The sequence below is a fragment of the Fukomys damarensis genome, unplaced genomic scaffold (genome assembly GCF_012274545.1).
Source record: "Fukomys damarensis isolate Sample0158 unplaced genomic scaffold, DMR_v1.0_HiC HiC_scaffold_11, whole genome shotgun sequence".
NCBI lineage: Eukaryota > Metazoa > Chordata > Mammalia > Rodentia > Bathyergidae > Fukomys > Fukomys damarensis.
In genome coordinates this window covers 37,759,723-37,775,692 of record NW_022900923.1, presented here as the reverse complement: position 1 = coordinate 37,775,692, position 15,970 = coordinate 37,759,723, and the positions used below count along the sequence as shown (strand labels likewise).

The 15,970-nt window shown below is 32.7% G+C and overlaps 1 protein-coding gene across 1 annotated transcript in view; it reads right to left on the bottom strand.

Annotated features, from left to right (window-relative positions):
- Nek7 (NIMA related kinase 7) overlaps positions 1 to 15,970 on the bottom strand; it is a 70,697-nt gene that overhangs the window by 25,518 nt on the left and 29,209 nt on the right. The window contains exons 5-6 of the mRNA XM_010635397.3: positions 1,709 to 1,817; positions 916 to 1,023 (exon numbers count right to left, since the gene is read on the bottom strand). Of these exons, the coding sequence (XP_010633699.1) occupies positions 916 to 1,023; positions 1,709 to 1,817 (217 nt within the window). The remainder of the gene's footprint in view (positions 1 to 915; positions 1,024 to 1,708; positions 1,818 to 15,970) is intronic.

The window sequence follows — 15,970 nt, the reverse complement described above, 5'->3', positions numbered from 1 at the left end:
TTATGGCCAAACAGAACCTTAGTAACAAAACCAGAAAAATTTTGAAAATCTCTAGTCAAGTAATTTGGGATGTTTATTTCTCTCTTTTTTTAGTGTAATTCATTTATTCCTCAGAAGGCAATCTAAAAATTCTTTATTTGAGGGAATTTCTTAAAAAACTCATTAACTTTCAATGAATTTATGACACCAAAGACAGGCACAAAAAAAATGAACCAATTTATTTTGGCCTAATTCTTACATTATTCTGGATGTTCCCAATTTATGTGTCTTGGATTTATAAGAGAAGATGATTTCTGATGAATTTTAACTGATCTGTCACTCTCATGTTACTGTTTCTAGACCACACAACTCTTTTCCATCGTTAATATGATGTTAGTTACATCTGATTCCATTTTTAGAACAAAGAACACCTCTATATTGTTAACTTAATGAATAAACAGCAAATATTTTTTCTACTTTACAGTCTAAGGGAATATATTCCTCATTTGCCACAGATCATCTTTAAGTTTTTTCCCCTCTGCAGCAATTACATCCATATATTATTTGAATAAGTGAACATTTACAAATAATTACACATAGTGGTCAGCTGAGGATTTCTTCTAAAATATAGTTTATTCATCATACTGTCTTACCATTATATGTGGAATAAAAGGAATCTTCTATGGTGACAATAAAAATCAGGTTTATCAGTATTTTTTAATTTGGCGCACGCCTGAAGTCAAGTTAACAGAAGTGTAAAACTGTCACGTAAGAAAACATTATGTCCAACAGTGTTGTGGGTGTGTCCATCTGCTTAGAATCTGAGCAGGAGTTTTAAATCTCTAAGAGCTGATATATAACAAGTACATCTCATTTCTTTTCACGGTGACCAAAAAAACAACAATAAAGGAAAAGAAATGATATTGCATCGCTTACCTAAAGAATGTGCAGCTGTGGTTTTGGAGCTGAAAAACCGACCAAGCCCAAGATCGCCAAGTTTCACCACTCCAGTGGCTGTAATGAAGACATTAGCTGGTTTTATATCTGTGAATAAACAAAGGGGTCAGGTGGAAGATGATGTAACTTTAGGGACTGTGAAAGCTGATAAACTATTTATTGTGATAGTGCTTAAAATGTATCTTAAATATGAAAGTTTGAATTTCAAAGCACTTCATTTTGAGTAATTTTGATGGTATTTAAAAGTTCTCAAGCCTCTGATAGAATCAACATAGGACAAAGACCATTTTCAGTTTCCATTTAAAGTATATTTTGTTTTCCCTTTTCAAATAATCATTTGCGAAATTCAAAGCACAAAACAAATTTGTCTTTAATAATATTAAATAACATTTTACTAAAGATTAATTAGTATATATAAATCATTAATAATTATGCATCTTATTTAGATAGCTTTAAAAATCTTACCTAAGTAAACTGTTTTGAAAATTTCACATCCCCAAATCAGTGGATTAAAGTTACCTTAACACACTGTGCTTAATAATTTAATTATCATGAAGACTATAAACGAATGCTAAAGATTAAAAATCTAAGTGGTCACTAATGTACAGTAAACTATTCACTTAAAGGAAGAAAAAAAATCCTTTTCCCTATATATTCAATTGCTTTCCCACATTTTATTTTCTTTACCAACATAAACTGACATGCTCAGAAGAGTCATGCAAAAAAAAAAAAAAATTCATTCTTAAATAAAGCCAAGTAGAGCTTTACTTACCTCTATGCATAACTCTTCGAGAATGCATGTGTTCCAATGCACTGCAAAGCTGAACAAAGTACTTCCAAACAGTTCTTTCAGGAATTAGCCTCTTTTGTTTTTTAAAATGCTTTTAAAAAAATTAAAAATAATTATGAGAATTAAAAGTTTAAGAGATTATTATATGCAAAGCTCAAGTTATAAATACATCTACTTTAATCTGTTACAAAGAAAATGATTTTCTATACTGAAAAAATTTTACCTGACATAACAGCTTAAAATTCCTTCTATTATAACTAAGGTTAGCACAGACCATGTAAAGCTACATCTCTCTAATGTACAACTGCTTCAAAAAATTAATACCTATATAATTTGTCTTAAAAGAGAGCTGTCAAATTTCATTTTAAGAAAAGCCAGAATTAAACAGTCCAGAAATCTGAAGGTAATTATATTCATCAAAGACAGTTCTCCTAGTAGACTGTTTCTATAGAATTCCTTTTAAATGGTGAGCCACCTTAGTGACTTGAAATACCACAATTTATTAAAAATTAAATAAATAAAAGGGATTTATGTAAAAAGTTTTCATGAATATTTCTACCATGCAATGGTAAGGCAAACTTACATTTTGCTTTGAATGAATGAAACAAAATGCCATGGAAGCAAAGGACAATCTTACAGGAAAGTGGGACAAAAAGCTGGGTACACCAATAGGCTGCTTAACAGACAGAAGGCTGTGGCACTACAGAGGGCAGGTACTAAAATAAGTGTAAAGCCCAAAGGTATATGTTTATTTATGTTCATATTCTATATTAAAGTTTCTACATGACTATACTAACATACTCAAAAACAAAGTTCTTAGCTTCATCACAAATTCATTATATAAAAATTATTTTCCAAAAACAAAAACGTAATTGGTTTCCTATTTAACAATATTTATAAATGACCAACATGAAGAAATACTGCATTTAAACAGGTTTTCATAAAAGTTTCTGGTAATCTCAAATTTTTAAAGTGTATTTACTTAATAGAATCTTGGCATGGAGGTACATGCCTGTAACCTTAGCACTTGGAAGGCTGAGGCAGGAGGAACAGTAAGAGTTTGAGGCCAGCTTTATCTACACAGCAAGACTTTGTCTCAACTGCTCTACAAAAAGATAAATGAGACAGAAAGTGTATATACTTCATAGATATCAAATAATGCTAAATGTGTTCCTTAATGCATTTTATCTGGAAACTTGACATTTTGAAAAGTCCAACTAATTTTATTTTTTGTTATTGAATATGGAAACACTACTTGAAAAATTTTAACTCAATTTTTACACCTGTGACCAGATGAGGGCAGGCCAAAAAGGAACACAATACAAGAAAATCTGCTGGTATTCCACTTTAGAGTTAGCAAAATACATCCACTGTCTCATACACATTCAATATACCAAAAGCATATATTTTTAAGAAAAAGCTAGTAATTGTGCGTTAATCTTTACTGTAACATATTTATGGAAACAAATTCAATTAGCTACTTCAATAGCTATTGCAGTATTAATGTTATATTCTGAAAACCAAATAAAATTAGATGGGTCTTACTAACATTTTGAAAACCTCAACATAATCATGTTTCAATGAGAAGCCTTTTTAATTGCAAACTCTGTCAACATCAGTTTTCACTCGAAGTGGGCAATGCTGCAAAATTAAGTTCTTAACACACAATTTTCTCTCGGACTTGGAATAAGTCCAAATAAAGCCTATATATGTGCACTCCCTAGTGCTACATTAGCATATCAGAAGACTGTTTGATGTCAACAGGAAGATGGGGGCCAGGTTTCTTTTCATTCAAAGATAAATATACCATATCATGTAAGTATCAAACCATGAAAGAAAAATGTTATGCTTTAATATGGATTATAATATCCTCATAATTGTAATTAACTTGGTGGTTTGTTTTATTAATAAAAATAAATCAAATATAAAAGAGAAGGCCATAATGAAAAAGTATTCTCAAAATGCATAGGAAGGAAGATGTTATCAGACCAAGATGACCTATTTTCATATTCTTTGAGACTCTCTTAAATTTAAATGACAATGAATTGCTATGGATATAATGCTACCTAGGCAGAATGACCTGGCAAGGTTTAAGTATCCCATTTAGTAATGAGTGACTGAAGAACAGTATTATGATTTGATTTTTCCAAAATAAGTTAGAGAAAATTTGATTATGTCGCTGGTATCTGCCCAATTTTTTGTGTGTCTGTTCAAACATATGTGCCTTCTTCAAACGTCTCTTAAATACAGGGATTTTTGTTTTGTTTTGTTTTTGTGGGAAAACCAACACTCACAATGAGAAAAGCCTATCTGTTCTGATGGTGGCACTGTTGGCTATTTCTTAAAAGAGAATGAACAGCAAAAAAGCAATAAAAAAAACTGACTTATTTTTAATGTGGCTAAGATTCATAATGCCTAAATATTACCTCCCAAAAACCGCTTAAAACTTATTCCAATAAATACACATATTTAAAAAGTTTAACGCCCCAGCCAAATAGTATTGCTATTCCAAAATCAATTTTCTTCTGAAAAAAGACAGCCCTATGTAAATAATGCTGGATTTTCAAATATCTAATACAAACATACAAAACTTAAAAATGCGTATATTTCTTATGTAGTAAGTTTTTAAAGCAACAAATAATGTGAACAAAATGTGTAAAGGTTTGTATCAATACTATAAATATTTATGCACTTTTATCACATTAATGCTATAAGAAAGAATTATAGCTTTTTGTACTTAAAATTTTAGATTTTTATATTTATGAACTAGCAAAAATTATGCTCAGGTATACGGGATCACTTGGACAATTTGCTTAGTTTTTAAGTGAACTACTCTTAAAATACTGTTTACTTTTTAAAATATTTTCTCTTAACATTAAATAGAAAAAAAATTAGGTTTAACAAAGTTTATCAATTTGCATACAAAATTTATAGACAAAAATCAAATTACATTATAGTCTCACTTATCTGTCCAGAGATTACCAACACTTTGCTTAGCTAAAATTCAGCATATATGGCAAAATACACCCGTAATCACCAAAATGATTTGCATTAATGTGAAAGAGATTACCTAAAGTACTTCCATTCAAAGATTTTATTTAGGTAATACACCTTAACAGTCAAAACGGTGTTTAAATCAGTAAACATCCTTCTTTAAATTAAATGGCCAAGATAAAACCCAATTATGTGATGGATACTCAATACCTAAGTAGTATATTCTGTGAACTCAACTGGATAACTTGGCTCTTACTGAGACACTACAACTCCAAGTAGAACGCACTGATTATTTCTAAGTTTTGCAATACAGCATTCTTCCTTGAGAAAACTCTGAAACTGCTTCACAGAAATTATCCAACATAAATTCACTGAAAACAGAAAATGCTCTTGACTTATAAAAAATATCTGGGAAGAAGACCACAAGATGGAGAGAGGTGAGGACGGGAAGGGTATGTAAAAAAATTTAAGGTGTGTCATGTACATGCCCCCAACTACCCATAATGAATGTATTCATGGATGTCACAGACATAAACTAAAAATTAACATTCCTAATGAAAATGGGGATGGGGATGTCAAGATGAAAGAGAAGGGTAAGGAGGGGAAGAGGAATAAAAAGGATCGAGATATGTTAAGTGTATGTATCTACTCCCTAAGGTAAATGTAAACGGTATGTACTGCAAACATGTACTAAAACAAAAAGTATCTACGGTACACAAAAATATTCAGGCCAACAGGTATGCGAATCTTCAGGAGAAAATTCTCAGGTGAAACATCGAAAACCATCAGAGCCAGTTTGATGGAAATGCAACCTCTGTAGCCATGAAGGTCTCATACTTAATTTAATGCCCTCCTACTGCTGTTATTATCTTGAAGATTCTTAAATTTGTAGTAATAGGATCTGTAATTATATAGTTGGCCCTTAGAAATTATACTGTATCAAGCATCCTTTAGAAATGTACTCCTGTGGTTAAAAAATAAAGAAAACAAAAACAGTAAATGTGATCCTGGTATGCAAAGTATTTCTGAAGAGAATTAGAGAAAATGATAACTGAGAAGAAATGAAGTTATAAGAGAATTAGAATTACATGTACCAGCTGTTCACCATCTCTTCTAAGAGGAAATGATATATGTTAGAGAAACATTTCCTATTTGGGATTGTTGGCAAATATTCACACGTGACATTAATATCACCTGCAGTCATCTTTTAGTAACAGACCGGTTATAAGGCCCGACAGTAACTGGCTGTGCAACCTTAAACAAGCCACTTAAATATAGTAGTAAACAGATTTGGAGATGATCTATGATGTCTCCTCTACCTCTAAATATATGATCAATGGTTCTACAATCTCTGTCACAGATAAAGCACAACTAATGTCTGACTGGTACATTTTCACTTAAAAAACAGTAACAGTTTACTAGTATGTCCTATTCTTATTTCCAGTTAATAAAAACAAAACAAAAAACTTCACTGGTTCATTTAATACTAAAAATAGTCTCCAAATGACAGGTGTAGTTATGCTATAAATTTGTAATTAGACCAAACATTTACTATTAGAAGGATGTTGTATTCTAAAACATTTTTGCAATTACATTTTTTTATAAAAGTGCATTTTTCACTCGTTTATTTCAAAGAATTATGCAGAGACTGGCAATGGAGAAGAGAATGTTTCTGAAAGTGTGACTGCTCTAGGTGTGACTTGTATGTTGTTTATCTTTCCATGGAGACATTCTTCTAGAGGTATGATGAGGTACTGACAGATGACACAAATATTCGCTATATGCAATGTTCAATAAAGTATACAAATGTGTAAAATATGTCTCCACTAGAATTGTAGTATATAATACTAATCTGCAGTGTGCGGTATTTTGGTACTCTGAATAAAACTTAAGTTGCAAAGCCATGAAGAAGAATTGGCCTGGAAGCCAGGAGAGGTTGAAAATACCCATTATCACCATCTCATTTCATTTACTTTAGTGAAATATTCACCACCAAATATTTACCTATACTCTACTCCTCTTTGTCTTTTTCTCTAATGTTGGCAAATCTAGAAGTGTGCATTTGTTTCCAGAATATACTACACAAAGGAATGGAAATACAATCAGTTCATTCCCCGAAATAAAAATTCTTCAGGTTATTAATGGAAGCCAAAAATATATTTTATCTTAGGATTGAAAACGTGAAAAATGACTAAGCTTTAAAGAAAAATCAAACAAAAAACCGCAATCTTAAGCTCCTATAAAATCACAAATTTCTTTCTCCCAAAGAGTTGTTCTCTGAATATTGATGCATTAATATCAAGGAAACTTAGGATATTTTTTTAAGTCAATAAAAATAAAATATACACAGGCATTACAATTACTATAAAGAATTATCCCTATGCTGTTGCTGTGTGAGTAATTCTTAAAGAAGCTTCCCCACTGGTAAAGCAGATGAGAAAATGCTTGAAAATATTTCAAATGTTTACTGTATCAGAATGCTATACAAAAAAAAAAAAATTACAAATACTAAGAAAAAAAAGAATGTTAATCTTCAGGATAACAGGTCACAAAGATAAAAATATTTGCCTCTTTAATGAATTATTTCTTGTTGCATTAGACCATATAACAGTAAGATACTTAAAAAGGTAATTTAATTTTCATAATAGACAAAAACAGCAGAACAATGAGACAGTAAAAGTCTCTCAATAGAAAAATAAAAACAAGCATAAAGTCTGTAACTCTTAACTGCCTATAGAATTACTGCTTGTGGCAGTAATAGTTTGTAAAGGTAGCTTTAGATAAAATCAAATGTAAGAAACAATGAGCTTCTTAACAGTTTCTATTTTTCCCAAGTAAACACAGTTCAAAATGTATACATAACTTTTTATTGTACTCACAGAACTACACTAATTTTCAATTTACTAAAATCTCTAATGTATTGCTTTACTATCAAACTATATAGGTGTCAGGGAAAGTCTAAGAGGTATTTCATCTGTAACATAGCTTCTCTAAAAGCAAGTCTGTATAGCATGCACACATGTGTGCCATACACAATAAGCATAAAATTATGTGAACGTACAGACATGTGCACATATATTGTGTATAGGCATCTAGACATGTATGTACACACACACACATATATATAAAATCAATTCTGTATTTTGTGTATTTTTTTCAGATAATCCCACTAATTTGGAACTTTCAGACTTCAGAATAATTCTAAAGTAAAATATAGATGAAAACTTACACAAAAGACTCAGTAGAAAACAGATTACACTGGGGATCCCTAGCAATTCTCACAGTTCTCTGACAGGCTATACACTTCAGCCAGAGGCTGACATGGAAAGTGGAGGCACCTTGGTAAACAATAAATCAGAGTTATCAAAGATATATGGACCTGCTGGGAAGCTTTTATTGCTTTAAGGATCCAAAGGTCAAGTGTGAAAGACATTTCAAAATGACTTCATGTCCAATAAAACCTCAAAATTTGAATAAGTAAAACAAAAATGTGTCTTCAATAAAAAAGCTAACCATAGGTAAACAAGATTTATAAGCTATACTTAAAGACAATTATGTCCAAAACATGGTAAACAGTCTAGATTATTTAAGTAGTATTTTAAGATGTATCACACTCTCCAAAGTGTCTGAATCCTGGCGTACAATTCCCTCCCTCCTGGGTATGAATTATCTCCACACTGTATTGTGCTAGATGGCAAAAAGGTCTGCAGCTGTAATTAAGGTTCCTAATCAGCTGACTCTGAGTTAATCAAAAGGGGCATTATCCCAAGTGACCTGACTTAATCACGTGATTCCCAAGAAGTCTGAGACTCAGAGCCAGAGAAACAGTCCCACTAGCCTTAAGGAATACAATGCCAGATTGCAGAGACAGCCATGTGGCAGAGGATGGCTTGCAGATTCTAGAAAGATGAGTATGGCCCTCAGCTGGCAAACTGGAAGATAGCAGGAACGTTAATCAAGTAACTGCAAGGGAAGCCTTTTAACAACTGGAGAACACGGAAAAAGACCTGGAACCTTAGTAAGTTCAGAGCTGCAACTGGTACCTTGACTTCAATCTCCTAAGACCCTGAGCAAGGAACATACAACTAGTACCTGGAATCCTGCTTCAGAAAAACTGTGGGATAGTAAGTACTATTTTTAAGCTGTTAAATTTTTGGTGATTTATTATGTTGCAATTAAAAAATAATTCAAGCTATACTTCTAAACACATCAAAATCAATATACGTAAAGAAAGTTTTCAGGCTCCTACATATTCAAAAGGAATGACACATAAGTGGTAACAATGTACAATACAGGTAATAATCCAAGACGGAAGTGCATATCCAGATATAAAGAAGGAAGCATTAATTGTATTTGGAATAATTCCAAATTCCTAGCAAATAGATATTCATTTGTATTGTATACAATAAACTTTTATAAAAACAATGCTTCATTCTGAGCATTGTGAGATGTGTTATCTGCCAAAACAATTTCAAACCATTTCTGAATTCTACCCAAGAGATTTATTGCTTAAGGTCTTCTATTCTGTCTTACTGTTGTTCTAGAAAAATATAGGTTTTTAAAACATATAAATACACGCATTTGTATTTTTTCTACTTATCCCAAATTCACTTTCTAATAGGCAATTATAAATTTAGGCATTTATAAAAGTTCACTGAAGTATATTTTGTAAAATATAACTTCAAATGTAATTTACCAGCAATCCTATTGACAAACTGAAATAAAACTCTTTATATATTTTTGTTAGTCTCATTTCCTCTACATGTGAGTTTTCATCACATTTCCTCACATTAGAACAGTGAAAAAAACTCACTACAAAACAGAACATGTATTAGTCCAATTTAAAGAAAATATATAGAGCACAACTTAACTGAAATCTATTTTACATAAGTCTTATTTTACTTTAAAATTCTGATTATAGATCATGAAGAAATATATGATGAAAAATTCTGGATTTCCTTTTATCCTAAAACTCATCTGGGAAATATTTCATCTGACCACAGCCTCAGGTATTCCTTTGTCACTAATTAGAGAAATACTGAGTATTTCAATTATAAATTGCTTAATTATATTTGTCAGCTCTAAACCAATTAATTATTTACTTGTAAAAATCTTTGATGCAATGCTATCTAGAGGTTCACTTCTGGAATACTGACTAGAAGCTATATTTCCTATTCTACCCCAATTAAGCTGAAGATTTGAGTGAAATATATTGTGTGATACAATATGATTTACAATGTTATAAGAAATGAATCATATTCTTTGCAAATTAAGCATTTACTGCTATCCTTTAAGTGTTAAGTCACTGTCATGTTTCTTCTTCATAAAAGAAGCTATGATTTTTCTTAATGTCATCTTTTATAAAAAACTGCTTATAGGACAACTAATAAGTGTTTAGAAACCAATTTTATAATTTCTTACTCTCCACCCACCACCAATAAAAATCTTTCTTGTATAGAACACTGCATTCTGTCATGCCAGCACACTATTCACTGTCTTAGCAACTCTGTATGGGACTTGAGTGTAAAGCAGCAGGGAACTGCCAAAGCTGTCACACAACCTCCCATGTCACCTACTGTCTGCTGGAACGTTGAAGTGAAACAGAGGCTGAAAACTACAAAACAGAACTCTACACATGTATTCATCATATATACATACAGAGTTCCTACTATTACCAGACCCATCCCTAGAAACTGAGGACAACTTAATGAGCAAAATGGACATGGTCCCTGTCCTTCAGAGACTTTTAAATCTAACAGAAAACACAAACACCAATAAATTAAGCACACAAATAACTATGGGATTACATGATTGAGTGCTGTGAAAGATGGAAAGTTATACCATAAAACCATCTGTAGTCAAAGGCAAATGCTCAAAGTGATATCTAAGTTTAGAACTGAAGGATTACTGAAACAGACATATACTCAACCAAGAATGAAGAGCACCCTAGGTAGAAGCAACCACACATGAATGCCCTGAAAAAGGAAAAAGTAAGATACATTCTAGAAGCTGAAGGGTCCATATGCCACAGCACCAGAGGGAAAGTCAAAAATGGATCCTACAGCAAGTATTTGCTGAGCAAATGAACAAATGCTCTGTGTAAGCACTATTCTAGGCAGTTGGGATATGTGAATACACAAAACCAATCAAGACCTTCAGAGTTCATCTTCTGTATCATACAACGTTTGGCAAATACTGTAAATATTTTACTCTTTATGTCCATTAAGAAATGTCAGAAGGATTTTATTGAAAGCTAAGGCTTTTCTTTTTCTTTCTTTTTTTTTTCCCTGCCTCTCTCCCCTCTTAAAGATAGGCGGGGAAATAAATTTGAGAAATGGGTATGTTGGATGTTGAGAAATGACTTAAAAAGCTCTTCAGTCCACAGGTGAGAGACAATTTACTTCATATTAAATGGAAAGAAATGGAAAAGGAATTGGGTGAAGAAACTGGACAGGCATTTAGGAGAAAAAATATGCAACTCGGTGACATACTGAATATGTGGGGGAGGGACAGAGGCATCAAAGCAAATCCTGGTTTCTAGTTTGCATAACTGGGGGTAAGTGCCAAGCCTAAATTAAAGCACACAGGAGGGGAGGGTATTCTGGAAGAAAGATCATGAATTTATTTACAGACATGCATAACATGGATATAAAATTAAAAGTGCCCAATGCTAAATTTGGAGTCACCAAGAGTACAGAGACTTACTGATTGCACAAGTATGAATGAGATCAGTTAAAAGTGGGCACAAAACAACAAAAAGCCAGGAATGAAACTTGAACCTTCATCATTAAAGTCAGGAAGAAGAGAATGACCTGGTTAAAAAATATGAGAATCTCTAGAAAGGTAAGAAAACCAAGGCACTTTGCAGAACTAAACACTATTGAGAGATCAACAAGAATAAGACTGAAGAAGTCCACTGGATTTCATGACATAGGTCATCCAAGAGGCATTTTGTGTAGTCTGCTGGTAACAATGTCAAATGTAAATATCTGAAGAAAAAAGAAAGGGCAGTAACTGAAAGGCAGGCAGAGGTGAAGGTGGTAAGACTTAGAATTTTCTCAGTTCTCATTTAAGATAACAAAACCCTTCCTCCGATTTCATTATTGCTTTATTTTTCTCCATTGTATTTACCAATATCTGGTATGTTATATATTTGATGTGCTTATCACCTTATTTACCTTTCCCACTGGAAGAAATTTTTCTTGAATAAATGAATGAATATGGGACATATGTATGCATGGCTGTACATGTAAACATGGTTAAGGTAACAGTGACCTGAGCCCATTTAAATGATGAAGGGACCCAGAAAATGTACAATGCTTAGATACCAAACTGGGAATAGATTATGATAAGGTTTAACATTTCTGAGAATACAGGCAGAGAAAGGACAGAGAACCTAGCTGAAGTGACAGCCAACAAACCTTTCTAATAATAATATGGTAACAGGACTGAAGCAGAAGAGAATAGCAGATGCAATTCGGTCTTGCAGTTTGAAACATGGGAAAGTGAAGTGAGGTCATTATTGTCTGATAAATTCTAGTTGCACTATAAAACTGGATGCATGAGGTGATATATGAAGAGTAAGGAAGGGTAGATTTTGTATCATACAAAGAGAGGAGAGGAAGAGTTACAATCAGAGATTTAAATGGAATAAGGAAAATCTGAGTACCTGTCAGATATCATATATTCAATCAAACAGGCACACCCGTGATAGCAAATCTGTTATAAACAGCCTGCTGCAAAATGCGTACCATAGGTTCACTGCCACTGGCACAGACTAATCAATGGACTGATCAACAGATGTGTGTGAATAATTTGTGCATATATCTAAATATACACACTCTATTACTTCACCCTCAATAACCCTGTAAGCAAGGTATTACTGACCAATTATGGGTGTGAGAACTGTAGCTGAATCATTTAAAATTAACTAATCACAGGTCATACAGCATCATTGCTTAGAATCTTTTTATTCCTATCAAAAGTTCCCAATCTAGTCTCATTTGTCCTGTTTTAAGTACTCATTATAAGCCACATGTGTCATTTATTTATTACAATTGACGATACATAGTTTTTGGAGTACTGGTTAAATAACTAATTTGCCATTAATTAAATGTATCCTATTTAACAGAGATTTCCAAAAAAGCATAAACCATGCATAGGAAATGTCCAATAAATGAAACACAGATCTAATTTTTTCAGCTACAAGTCGGTGTAACTGTGTAATTTGACAGCATCTACTAAAATTTAAAATGTCATACCCTTTATTACTCAGCAATATCACATATACTTATATAACTGAAAATAAATAACAGCATGTATAACATAGTTTTATCAATGTATACAAGGCTTTGTACTTGAACTTTTAAAATATTAAAAAATAAAGTATCTAATTACTAATAATTAGACCATGATGTTTCTGAGAAAGAATACATATACAAGTATGTGTGTATGTAAAGACAGAAAAGAAAATTGTGAATATTTTATGAAGGGGTAGGAGTTACATCTAGAACATGGAAATGAGGGACAACAGGGGAGAACTCTCACTATTTGAGAAAAGTAACACAAGTGGATCCTGCATTTTATATTTAAAAAAATAATAACTTGGAGAGAAAAAGCATAATGGTGTGCACTAGTGAAATGCATTAATCTGTAATCAAATTCTGTCTGACAAAAAAATTGGAGAAATTTTCAGGTCAGATCCTCCAGAGTTATACTCTTTATGTACAATTTAGGTATTAAGTCAAGTGTAAAATGACAACTGCAAACAATGTACAAAATAAAACCAGGATCTCTGAATATACTCATAAATCTGCTGGAGTCACATCCAACTTTCTTTATGGCTATTATGCCAGATTGTTAGTGTGACTTTCAATTCTAAGAATCTAACTTAGAATATCTTATACTTTGACTAGACAAAAACAGAGTACATGTTACAAATGATACCATCATTAAAAGCTTATACAAACATAGCCTACTACAGAGGAAGAAGGAATGGTTACTAATTTTCTACAGAACCACTTGAGTATTTTGCTAAAATACATAAATTGCTATATAAGCTTACATTTTATTAGAAAACCAACTGATTCCCTTTACTGAAACACAACCTTTTTCTCTATCTTCAAATTTCAGTCAGAAACTTTGAGGATATCCAAGGATATAACTAATGAATTCTGTGACGTTAAAGTACTACTCACTACTATATAGAATTCTGATCTTCTGAATTATTTTACTAATTAAATTTACCCTCTTTCTCACTGTACTACCTTATAAGGATTCAACTCTCATACTTAAAGGTTTGCACATAAAACTGTGTATTATACTGTCTTATAAAGACAGTATTTTTATGTGTTTTCTGGTAATAACTGTTTTGTGAAGTTGTGCTTTTGTGTATTTGCACTTTTTAGAAATTACAGCTATAATTTCTTATTATTCTTTAATTTGTAAAGACATATTTTATTGGTGGTTGGCTGTTGAGCTAGTAGTAAGAAGTCCCTGAAACAGAAAATCAGGTAACTGATTAGAATTCCAGCTGATAAGAAAGCATTACCTTTTAAGTAGTGTTTTTGTAATGGTAAACTGTCTTCATCTTTCAGATGAGAAAACTAAGACCAAGAGATCCAAATGACATGAGACTATAAATGACTGATAAATACTGGTGAACCCACACTCAAAAGCAGAGTTCTGAACTACTGAGTGTCTCGGTCAGATACATGTGAGATATTTTATAATGAAATGCAAACTGTGGACATGAACATTTTTCAGGGGCGGGCATCAAGGGCTCTAATTTGATTTTCAAAGTAGTGGTAGTATACAAACCTTCAAGGGCCATTTAAGAAAACATGGGTTTTTACCCCAGACAAAGGTAAGTTCAAAAATACCAGTTCTGCCATGTAGTAGTAATGATTATTTATATTCTCAAGTGTCATGTTTCTCTCTCAGAATCACTGTGAAGATTAAATAATAAAGTATCATGCATTTAAAAATATAATAACTATACAGCAGACATTACTAATTACATTCTATTATCTACTGAGAGATTTAATGTATAAATGGATACTGCCCAGACTGTATGCAAAAATAGAACTTTAACCTACAACATGCAGCCACCTGCCCACAAAATCACTACTTTTCACTAAAACCCAGGAAGTCAACCTGCTGTATAAATTAGAGTTGCAAGAAGCCAAACTTATATCTCTAGTGACAACCTCGAAGGCTACTAACAAAATTTCCAAATCTTAATAACCGACAGCTCTAATTTTTGTCCTTGCTTAAACAAGAACCAACCAGAGGAAGCCAAATGTGTACTCCAATCAGGACATACCTAAAGCCGTCTCTTTTTAAGTCTCTGCCAAAATCAAATGACAGTGGCTGACTCTACAGCAAGCTCTGAAGCAATGGCCTTTGCTTTGCTCATTTGGCCTTGCTTATTTTTACCCAGTTCAGCTCCTCGTCCACTGTAATAGAAGTTTACTTAGGCACATGGCCACTGGAACAAAGATTATTATATCAGCCTTTCGTGCAGCTAAATAAACTCATGAGACTATAATCTGGCCAAGGGAATGAGGCTGAATACATAATGCAGACAGTATATTGGAGTTGCTTCGAGATACAGCAAGCAAATACTTCTTGCCTCCTCAGCCTAAGGTGACGTGAACTGGAAAGAGGTTTGTTCCCTAAGATCTGACAGAGTGAGCCGCCTAACTAGCCTCAGACATTTATGTGACAGAGAAGTAACAATAATTAATATTTACATAGTTTTATGTGTAGCATTATTCTAAGTTTTTGTAATATTAATCATTACAACAACCATGTGAAACAAACTCTATTATTATTACATTAAGAAAATATCCCCAGAGTGATTTGCCTAAGGGCAAACAAGTTTGGGAGTTGTTTTTTTTTGGGGGGTGGTTCTCTGTTACTTGCAGCTGAATATAAACCCAATTAATGTGCCTTTAGAAAAGAAGGTTTCAAGTAGTCAGCAGGGTTTGATATTCAATGTCTCTTCTGATTAGTCCCTCCCAGAAATAAGTCAAGCTACTCTATAATTTCTTTCAGCCCTCCTTTCTCTGATGTCCAGAGGCAAAAGTGCAAGAAAAGTCTCCTCAGAGAAATCAAGCTGCAAAATTTTAACTTTAGGTTACAGAAGACAAGTCTTTGGTCTATTTCAAAGGTGGTTTTGGAATGTCTGGATACTTCCAGGGTCTAGTATGAAATTCACCAGGTAAACCAGCTTCACAACCATCATCA